The sequence below is a fragment of the Haliaeetus leucocephalus genome, unplaced genomic scaffold, assembly GCF_000737465.1.
Source record: "Haliaeetus leucocephalus isolate CR32 unplaced genomic scaffold, Haliaeetus_leucocephalus-4.0 Scaffold556, whole genome shotgun sequence".
NCBI classification, from domain to species: domain Eukaryota; kingdom Metazoa; phylum Chordata; class Aves; order Accipitriformes; family Accipitridae; genus Haliaeetus; species Haliaeetus leucocephalus.
The window spans coordinates 2,134,253-2,144,607 of NW_010972992.1; the positions used below are offsets into that span (position 1 = coordinate 2,134,253).

Here is a 10,355-nt window from a genome sequence, read left to right on the forward strand (position 1 = left end):
CCAGGACGGGAGTGGGGCCCTGAACAGAGCACAGCAGGCTGGGAAATGCATCTTGCTCTAATTATTGCAGACCTCCAGCTGGTGTCTCAGCACCTCCCGCTAATACTTAAATTCCTTCTAGGGGTGGTGAGGGATGCTGCATCCACCTAAGCAGCTTGTGCAGGAACGTTCCTGTTATTGAAACACCTTCTTTTAAGATCTTTCTGCTTCCTTCCAGTGGACAGGCAGGGATTGGAGCAGTGGAAGCAGCCAATAACCAGCACTGGGAAGCACCGGAGGTAGCCTGGCCTCACCACCGGTAATGAAACGAAGGGACTAAGTGGGGTGTTGCTGCTTCATCTGCTCAATGTCTGAGCACACACTGAGACTGTTTGCAAGGTAACAGGCAGGTAACCCTGGCCGTTGGCTTCTGAGGGGTGAAATAAGTCACTTAAAATTATTTCTAAGCAGCACCATGCTCACAGCTGCCCTCTCCTGGCACGATGTGCCTTCTGCCAAGCTCTCTTCCTACATCAAAAACATTTGGGTATGTTGGAGACTTTGCTCTTGCTCAGGAATGGGGAGAAAACAGAGATCAGGGCTCCCACCACATTATCTCTGGTTTAAAATGAGCCAGGCTTCCCACACCTCCCGGGAAGACTGGTACAGGCAGCCCTTAACTTCCAGGGATTTCTGCTGGTACAGCTCAGGCTCTGCTGGGATAAAGGAGGCCTTGGGGATGGAGAAGGACAGAGCTTTTCCCAAGTGCCTGGGACAGGGCCAGCCTCTTAATGCTCATCTCCTGCTTTAATTCCAGCATTCTCAGCTGCGTTGAGAACGAACTGTGCTGGATGGACAAAATGGAAGGAAAAGGGAACCCAGGGTCCAGGTATGCTTCTGCACCTCCACATGTCCAGCCACCCCTTAATTAATTAACTAAGCATGCTTATATGACAAAGGAAACCACAAAGACTTTTTCTGTTTTGAGTTAACAATTTAATAATAGAATTTTTTCTTTAAAAATAAAAACCTAAGCTCGTTGGGTTAGAGATCAGTAGATTTAAGTGCTTTATTTGAAGGTTGTAGCTGCGAAGCCACTCTGTGCGTTGAGGAGCGGATCAGTAGTACCGGTGCGGGGCCAGGGAGAAGGCATCACTGCATGTAGGCATAGCGCCAGTCTGTCAGGGGCACGTGTGTTTCTTTGACGGCCTGGGGAGATGTCCAGCGCAGGATGTAGTGGGGGCCACCAGGTTTGTCGTTGGTGCCTGTTTCAGAAGGAAAGAAAGTGCCGGTGACCACGAGATTGAGGACGGGGGACTTGCTGGGAGAGGGATGTGGCTCAGTGTGCGGCCGTGTAGGTAAGTGTTGTCTCCAGGCAGGAGTTTTTCATCTCACCTGAGATGCGGGAGCCTCCAAAGGGCTGTTGAGCCACAACAGCGCCTGTCGACTTGTCATTGATGTAGAAATTGCCGGCTGCGTTGCGCAGAAGGTTCCTGGCTTCATCGATGATTCTCCTAAGGATGGACAGAAACAGCTGTGACCACGACAACAGCAAAAATTTATGCAGAGGCCTCTACCTTTCTATAGCAATTAAAACTGCGCAAAAAGAGCATTTGCATTTCTTTGCACGCATTTCCAGGACCGCACATTATTTAACACACACTGAAATGGGTCGTGCATACTTAGAACTCAAATTATCCCAGTTTTGTTTTTAGTTTGTTTCTCTTTTTAAGTTTTTATGGTTATAAAATGAAGGTAATTATAACTTAAGGAGGGTCCCTCTGTGAGCTTAGCCCTCCTCCCATGTGCTCCAACCACTGCCTTTGGGCTAGTTTCTCACCAAAAAAGCATTTTTGGGCTGAAAAATCACTTTAGCGGCATCCCCTTCCCTCCTCAGCAGGAGGAGGCTAAAAGCAGCGTAAGCTTTGCAGGAAATGCTTTCTCTCCTCCTCACCGTGCAGCGCAGGGCGCTGGAGAGAAGCAACCTCGATAGCTCACCCCAGAAGGGGGAAAAGCATCTTTGCTGTGTCGGGATGCGGCAAGGCAGCACGGATTTTGGCACTTACTTCTCCTGGGCGAAGACTGCCCCCGTGAGGCCATAGGGCGTTGTGGTGTCGATCAGCTCCAGGACCTCCTTGTACCGCTTCTCCGGGTAGACGTACACCGTGAGGATCGGGCCAAAAATTTCCTGTACAGCAAAATAATCAAGCACTCAGTGGGGACCGCCTCCAAAAATAAGCTGTGGGTGCTTCAGTACCCGATTAGCCAAAAAAGTGACAAAGAACAACATCCCCGCACCAACTTGCTGTACGACTCCTCTCTGTGTGCCCAGCGGACACCTCCGGATGGGACCTGCGGCCCCTTTTGCACCTTTCCTGCCCCCTCCCTGCAAACTGCTCTCACCTCTTTCATGATGGGGTCCTGTGGGTCTTTGCTCTCCACGATGCACGGCTCAATGAAGTATCCAACGCTGTCATCGCAGCCGCCTCCTGCCAGGATGGTGAGGCTGGACGACTTCTTGGCGTGCTCGATCCATTTCTTTATCCGTGCAAAAGACTGAGGGGAAAAAAAATAATAAAAAAAGAGTGTGGGTTTGGGGGTCTAAAAGGAGATTTGGGCAATCCCTTTCAGGGCTACACTGCTCTTAGCTGGAAGAGCACTCGGGAGGAGAGGCGAGAGCTGGAAAAACAGACCTGGACACTCTGAACCTTACGTCTGAGATGATAGTTTCTCAGCAAAATAACCCACTTTTCAAGAGGCACAGTGACTAAGGCATGCACTACTCCAGGAGGGAGCAAAAGAGGGCTGATAATCAGCTCTGACTAATCACTGATGTTCATACTTTGCTGTAAGCAATAAAACCCGTTTAACCTAACGCTTAATGAAAGCCTGGTGGTGTTACCTTCTTGCACTGGTAGAAACATGAGAGGTGAGCTCACCTTGTCATCAATCACTGCGGAGAAAAACGTCCCAAAGTCCTGGGCGGGCTGCAGGAAGCCAGAAAGGAGGCAATGTAAGTACATACTATGCCAAAAAGCTAACTCTGAAATTAGGAGGAGCTGAAATTCCCCAAATAACATTTCCCCACTCCAAACACACCTCTGTTTGAGGGCGCAAGCTACCCCTTTTCAATTAGTCTGCAGTATTCAGCCACTTACACAATCCTTCCTGCAGACGCTGGCTACAAGTTAATTTCTAATCACTAAAAAAAGATGAAGGGGGGGGGGCATGGAGGGGCGGTGGTGGGGAGAACCAGTGGATAAAAAGCTCGGTTCAATAGGAATTAGTAGCCAGTTACCGCAGTCTCTAATCCCATCAACCACCCGCTGAGCCGCAAAGCCCTTCAGCAGCCCGGCAGCTCCGCTCACGTCTCCCACTTTGATCTTCCCGTGCTCCTCCAGCAGTTTCTCTTTGATCTGGGGCCACAGCGAGTCCGGGGCGTAGAGGCGGGAGCAAGCCGAGCATTTTTGGCCGCCGTACTCAAAGGCCGAGCGCAGGGTCCCGTTCACCACGCTGGCCACATCGGCCGAGCTGTGCACAAGGTGGAAGTTCTTGCCGCCGCACTCTGGTGCCGGAGAAGGGAGGAAAAGGGGCAAGAAAGGAGTTGTCAGGGCTGCGCTGGCTCTGAAAAGCACGAGCCACAGCCACGTCCCTTGCAAGGGGCTCGGCCAGCTCTCGCCCTGCCTGGTCCACGGTTCCTCGGGGAACAGGGACAGTGCCACAATCCCAGGGAGCGCAACACCAGAGCTGGAACAGGCTTACAAAACTGATGGAAAAGAGACCGACCCAAGTTCCCAAACTTAGCGCGGAGGTTCTGCAACCCCAGAGAGCCACTGTCTCCCGCCCAAGTGCCATCTCCCTACCGTAAAAGCCCACCACTCCGTGCCGGTGTGAGCCGGTGCTGTAAGCTCCTCTAAACACCCAGCGCACCCAAACGAACAAGCTTTACGCTTCTGCCAGAGAGGGTGGACAGGATGCAATTTACTGTGTCATTTGCTCTCTGCTCACAAGGAGAGGAATCCTGACCATCGCTTCAGTTTCTCCCTGAGCAGGGGAAGAAACTGAACCCCCACCCCCGCATGGCCTTCCCACACCCCCCCAAAAAAAAGGTGTAAGAAGTGGCAGTTACCTCCAGCCAGGCGTGGGAAATTGCGGTAGCGATCCAGGTTTTCGGAAACCTGCTTCCAGAGCCGCTTGAAAGTCCTGGAAGAGAATGGAGGAGCTGGTTAGTGCACTCTTGCCTTTGCACAGGGGTGGCACTTGGAAAAGGCACATGTGGGTGACGCGCCCTGCTGAAGGGGACCCCAGCAAACCCCTGCATCCATCCCCAAAAGAAGGGATGCCCTGCAAACGGAAGAGGAGATGCTGGCTGACAACGAGACCCTTGGTCTCAAAGCCATGGCACTACCCAACAACCCCCTAGTTTTAAAAATAAGAAACTGTTGCAGCGTCACAGGGAAGACCACAGGAGCGAGCACCCAGCAGAAGTTTCTGTTCTTCCCCTTTCCCCCCTTCCTTTCGGTCCTTACTGTGACAAACCCCTTGGCTGCAAAACAATAAAAATGCTAATAACCTCCCACCAGGAGGCACAGCCGCTAATACTAATTTATGAGCTTCCCACCTTTAAAGCACGGTGCTCATCAGACCATGTCCTTCACCGGTGGAGCAGGGTCCCCAGGTTTAATAGCCCGTTACGGGCTGCCGGGGCCCTCAGCGTCGCTAACACACTCCGACGCATGGGCAGAGCGCAGGTTTGCAAATCTATGTGGAGCTGGCATCGCTCTGCCAGCACAGTGCAGTTTGTCAAGCCAAATCACAGCATCTCTGGGAGACAGGGCAGTGTCACATGCAAGTTTGTCTATTCTCTGTGCCTTGAGTTTAGTAACAGAAACTCCCTGCTATTAAACGCACTCCCTGTAGCTAGAAAACCTGGTTAAACACTTTTTTTAATCAGTTTTAAAACCGTACTTTAAATATGTTGTGTAAGGAGGGCCCATTGTCAGCCTGCTACCCTACTCAACGCTGTCCTACATGTTCAAAGGACCAGCAGACGAGCACCCAGCATCATCTCAGCCAGCGGCTCCTCACCCCTCTCCCCGCTGCCGCTCCCCTCCCCAACGTACGGCACGCTGCCGGTGAAATTGAGCCCGCAGAAGTGCTCGGAGCTCGTGACGGTGTCTCCAAACACGGGCCCATCCGCCGGCACGAACTGCACGACGTTCGGAGGGAGCCCAGCTTCAAGGAGGATCTTGTAGACAGCGTAGCTGGAGAGCAGGGCAGTGTCACTGGGCTTCCACAGCACCACGTTTCCCTGGGGGAGAGGAGAAAGTCAGCACGCGAGGAAAGGCTTCAGCCCCAACGCAGGTAAGCAATTCTTAAATGCTCTGGCAAAAGCCTGTCCCGCAGCCCACAGCAGGTGGTAGGGGAGCAGTGGCACCTTTGGGTGCCCAAAGCCTTGGTTTTGAAAATGGCCCGCGATAGCCCTGGTCAGCCGAAGGCACAAAAATCCTCCCCTTTCACACCACCAGGCTGCTGTGCCAGCCTTTCACACCCTCCCTTGCCGGGGACGCACAGTTTTGTCTTCCCTAAAGAGGAGTCACAAACGCAGACCTGTTTTATGTCTCGGGAGATGGGACGGCGCCGTTAAGAAATAAGCTTACAACACTACAAGCGCTGTCACTCACCGGCCAGCCAAAGCACTGAAATAAAACCTCACACCCAGATTAATCGTGCACAAGCAAGCAACACAATCAGCTGGAAAACACAGCACTAAAACGCCGGTGGCGGCACCCCACCCCTTTGGCTCCACGCCACCGTCCTCCCTTCGGCTCCGTGACCTCCCCTGCGCCACCGTCACACTGCTTGGCTCCCACCGCACGTGACCGTGCAACAGGGTCACAGCCCCAGGGCAGCAGGAGGGGGATTTTCGGACTCGGTCTCAACCAAGCACTTGCTTTGCAGGGACTCATGGTGCAGTCAAAGCTCCTCCCCGCCCCCCCCTAATCCTTCCACTCCAAACGGTGAGAAAACTGAAACACACTCTGCAAAAAATCTCCAAGCAACTCTCAAATCTAACTCGGGCCACTGTTGGAGACTGGATGCCCTGCAGCCTGGATACCAGTGCGGTGCGGCAACTGCTCCGGTCCCAAGAAATTCCGCTCCCGACGCTGCAATGGCATTAACCACATTGATCTCTCCAGCTATTTAGGCAAGAGCAATATTTAATCCCCTGGGAAGCGCACTGTGGTGACTAAAACACTGGGACTCTACTTAATACCCACTTATTAAGCACCATTTTCTCCTAAATTTAATTCCAGGTACCACCTGCCCCTGAGCTTGTCAAGTCACCCGCTGATGTCCTGCTCCTTTTTGCCCCAGGCCTGGGGTGAGCAGGGGGATTTCATCACCCTGCAGCAGCCCGGTGGGAATTTATCGTCACACTCAAGGAAGGAGAGGCAGATGTACTGCAGGACGCCCAAAACAGTTCACCCAGACCTGCCAGCACAGGCTTATTCCATCCCAGCAAGGTTCATCTGCTCTGGGATGAGCTTACCACCAAATGCCCCAAAGCTGAGGACCTTCCTCGAATCCCAGGGTGGGAGGAATGCATCTCCCTCCCCCAAAAAACTTCCCAGCTCCATGTTAGCTTCATGCTCTTCCCTCCTTCTCCCCTACAAAAGTGAGAGGTTCAAATGCTTCACCTTGAATATGACTTTAAAATGTGATGTCCCCAAATTAAAAGCTTGGTGTTCTCCCTTATCGCAGCCTCTTCCACTTCCTACAAAGGACACTACTGCTGGAGGGACCATCTTTGGTGCCAGGATGAAATCTGAGCCTAATTAGTAAAGAGCTTAGGACAATTTTGTGGGTTTTTTTTCCAGTGCAACAATAAATTAATTAATCCTAGCTCAAATTCATCAGGTTAATACAGTCTCTCCCCAAAACCCACCCTGCAAAAGCAGGAGGTCCCCACGCTCGACAGGCACATTGGGATAGGACACGTACAGAAATGCTGTTTACCAATACTTTGACTTTTTGGACCATCTCCTGTCTCCCAGTTCAGTGCTAAATGCCAGAGCCACAACCCGCTCTCTCCCACCTTCGCCCTAACACACCTGCTGTACCCAACAAACGTCACCCAAGAGGAACCTGAGCACTTACAAACTGATTACACTTTCGTATCACAACAGCACCCTGAAGCCCCGTTCACAGAGCAAGCACCACACAAGAAAATACCCAACACCCCCCCATAACCCCCCCGCCCCATACTTCTCATGTCCCTCCCTCCTGCAGTACCCTGACCTCCTCTCAATCTAAAACCCAGCCTAGAAGTGAAAACACACCTTGCTTCAGAATAAAAACCCCAGAAGAGCAGGTTTGGGCAGTTTTTCCTTTTCCAACACTTCCCCCATCACACCTTGTCCATTAGTGGCCAGGTCTAAACTCCAGCCACTAGAATGCCTTCTTGTAATTAAAGACATCTGAGTCTAATTGCAAGACAGCTGATTGAATTCAAGGGGACCAACAGACGCAGGACCCCAGGTGTATCCTATTGAACAGCACCAGAGAACCAGGGAGGCCAAATTCAGCCTCAGAGAGACTAGGTCCCCCTCCCTCCCAGCCTTTCTCCAGACTGTTCTCTCCACCCCTGGCTCTCCTTAAACCCCACCACAACACTCACCATCAATGCCGGAGCCCCTGCCAGGTTGCCACCGATTGCCGTGAAGTTGAAGGGAGAGACGGCTGCCACGAAACCCTGCGGGTGGGAGAGGAAAGGGACTGGTGGGAGCACGGTGACTCCTCTCACCATGGTGTCACACCGCAGCTTAGGGCAAAAAAGGGAGCTCCAGAAGCAGAGGGAAAGCCCCAGCCCTTCTCCTCACCTCCAGCCCCCGGTAGACCATGCTGTTGGTGCTGACGTCCACGCTGATGGGCTGGCTGTTCTCCAGCTCCAGGGCGTACTTGGCATTGAATCGGAAGAAGTCTATCAGCTCTGCAGCAGCATCGATTTCCGCCTGGATGACTGTTTTACCCTGCCGGGAGAGGTCGCATCAAATAAAAGTACCGAAGGGGAGGGCGTGGGGAGGAATGCAGCAGCCGTGAGCCGCAGCGGTGCGGCACAGTGCATCTGGATGTGGTTTGTGGGTTGCCTCTCTCATGCAGACCACGTGCTCGCTTCCGAAAGATGCGGCTTCTTGCAGGTCCCCATCCTGCAACATCTCCTTCGCACCAAGCAGAGGCAAATGCAGCCCGTGCCCTGTGCCAGGAGACACCACATCCACCCATGTTCCCCCACCACCCTTTAGTGCCTCCCCTGGGAAAGCCAGGGCTGCTGGGGCGTTTTGCAAGGGAAACCCTGATAATTGCAGCCCACCACACCAGTTGATCCTGTTCCCATGACGCTTGACTCCCAGCTACAGCTCCCTTCCTTCTCAGCAAAGAGGCAAGGATCAGTCTGTAACCCCTCACAGCACTGGCACTTCTAACACTATGGACATTCCCACTGCCAAAAAATACCTTGGCAGATCCTCCTGCCCTGCTTCCCCGGCTCCCCACATTCCCTCCCATTCGCCCCAGCTATCCACCAGGTCAATCCCGTATCCCCCCTTACCTGCCCGATCATGGTTTTGGCCAGCACTTCTGCTCGCCTCGGGCCGCTCAGCATGTCAGCTGCCTTCAGGAAGATCTGGGCTCGGTCCTGGACCGGTTTCAGGTCCCATTCCTTCCTCGCTGCCAAGGCAGCGTTAATGGCTTTGTTAATGAGCTCCTGCAGAAGAAAAGGGGAAAGGCAGCAAGGAGGAACTCACCATCTCTCCGTCATCAGGTCAGAGGGGAAAGTGAGAGGCCATCCACCCCCAGGCACTACCACAGCAGCCACCTTCCCATCACAACCCCAAATTTGCAGCTCCTGGTACCAGTTTGTTCCAGGATCCCTGGGAACTGGAAAGCCAGCACCTGCCAGTGGAGCTTCCTTGCTCACAATGTGAGCAGCAATTAGCGTTTCATCCAGACTTCTCACCGGCAATCTCAAAGCGCATCACACCGCAAGCCTCGTAACCCCACTGCGAGATAAGGCTTGCTAAACCCAGACGAAGTGCTGTCGCTCCCCCCACCTCTTAAAAAATGAAAGGAAGAGGGAGGGCAATGAGGTGCACTCACCTTGTTGGCATAGCAGTACTTGGCCACCTTGTGCGCATGATTAAATGGCTGAAAAGAGAAGAAAAGCCTCCGTAGTTATCAGTCCAACAGCTCTCCCTCCTGCCAGGCACATGCTCCTGCTCTGTTCTCACTTGGTAAATAAGAATTTTCCCCAAACTCACCGACAGCTGGTACCGCACCGTCGACGTCCACACCTCCTCTCCTCCGATCACACACGGGATGGATTCCGTCTTGTCCTTCAGGTCAGCAAGTGCCTAAGCGAGAGGAGGAGAGCACCGCGGTGGGACTTGCGCACGCAGACCTCCACCAGCTGCCCCCCCCCGCTCCATCCATCCTCGCCCCCAGCCCCACGAGCAAAGGGAAACCCGGGGACAGGCCTCCTTCCGTCCCCTGGGTATGGGGTGCCCGCAGGCTGGAGGGATGGGGACAGGAGTGACAACTCCCAACTGTCCCCAAAGGGAAGGAGCGGGCGCTGGGCAGGACGGGGCTTCCCCCCACCCGGGGAAAGAGCCTGGGGCTGCTGTGCAGCACCAGAAGCAGAAACCAGGACCTTAAAGACCCCCCCCCAAAAAAAGGCTGATCCCCTGCGGCGGTTACCTTCTGAAGCGCTGCTCGCTCGGGGCTCCCTGGTTTAAACTCGAGGATCGGCTCGTTGGTCACCTCGATGGCCGAGCGGTGCTGCCATCTCCGCCTGTGAGAGGAGCAAGACAGACGCTGAAATTCCCCCCGGCGTCCTCCTTCCCTCCACACCCTCGCCTCCCAGTAACGCGTGTTTTACTGCTCAACGCGTTCCCTTGGCCAAACCGGCCGCGCGGGCCCAGGCACCGCACCGCGTTATCACGCCCGCGCTCCGTCCCGCTGGATAACGACGCCGGAGCTGGGAACCGAGCCTGGACATCGTAGCCCCCGGCCAACTATCCCTTCTCCTCGCTACGCAAAAGGTGCAGGAAGAGGAATTCCCAAGGGACGAGGCGCAGGGCAAGCTCCGAATCGATCCCGTTTGCTCCAACGCCCCAACGCGCCGCCAGCTCCTGGCAAAGTCCAGGGCGCGGGGGCAAAAGCCGGGTTGGCACTGGCACGCTCTGCCCGCTCCAGCGAGCGACTGGACCTTGGCAGCTCGGGGCCAGCAGTTTCCCAACCCGGCTTTGGTATTAAATTGCCCCCTCAGCGAAAAAGGGGGCAAAAAAGAGGGAAAAAAGTGCAAAGACGGGGAGGGA

The 10,355-nt window shown here is 54.0% G+C and overlaps 1 protein-coding gene across 1 annotated transcript; it reads right to left on the reverse strand.

Annotated features, from left to right (window-relative positions):
• Nucleotides 1-1,027: 1,027 nt before the first annotated feature.
• Nucleotides 1,028-10,036, reverse strand: ALDH4A1 (aldehyde dehydrogenase 4 family, member A1). The gene is made up of 15 exons (XM_010577507.1): nt 9,969-10,036; nt 9,736-9,829; nt 9,300-9,392; nt 9,139-9,186; nt 8,591-8,746; nt 7,863-8,012; nt 7,661-7,735; nt 5,103-5,290; nt 4,109-4,182; nt 3,348-3,544; nt 2,919-2,966; nt 2,383-2,535; nt 2,046-2,167; nt 1,375-1,493; nt 1,028-1,244 (listed from the first exon to the last, which is right to left on the reverse strand). Exons 1-15 carry the CDS (start codon nt 10,034-10,036, stop codon nt 1,132-1,134), a joined length of 1,698 nt encoding a protein of 565 aa, XP_010575809.1. The 3' UTR covers nt 1,028-1,131.
• Between the last annotated feature and the right edge of the window lie 319 nt (nt 10,037-10,355).

Bases quoted from the DNA above. Each gene is read 5' to 3' on its own strand.
- ALDH4A1 (XM_010577507.1), bottom strand. From the start codon at position 10,036: ATGTCCAGGCTCGGTTCCCAGCTCCGGCGTCGTTATCCAGCGGGACGG. The intron at 4,183-5,102 runs GTACGTTGGGGA...ATTCTCTTCCAG, and splicing joins AATTTCACCGGCAGCGTGCC to GACTTTCAAGCGGCTCTGGA. The intron at 1,494-2,045 runs GTAAGTGCCAAA...GTCCATCCTTAG, and splicing joins GCAGTCTTCGCCCAGGAGAA to GAGAATCATCGATGAAGCCA.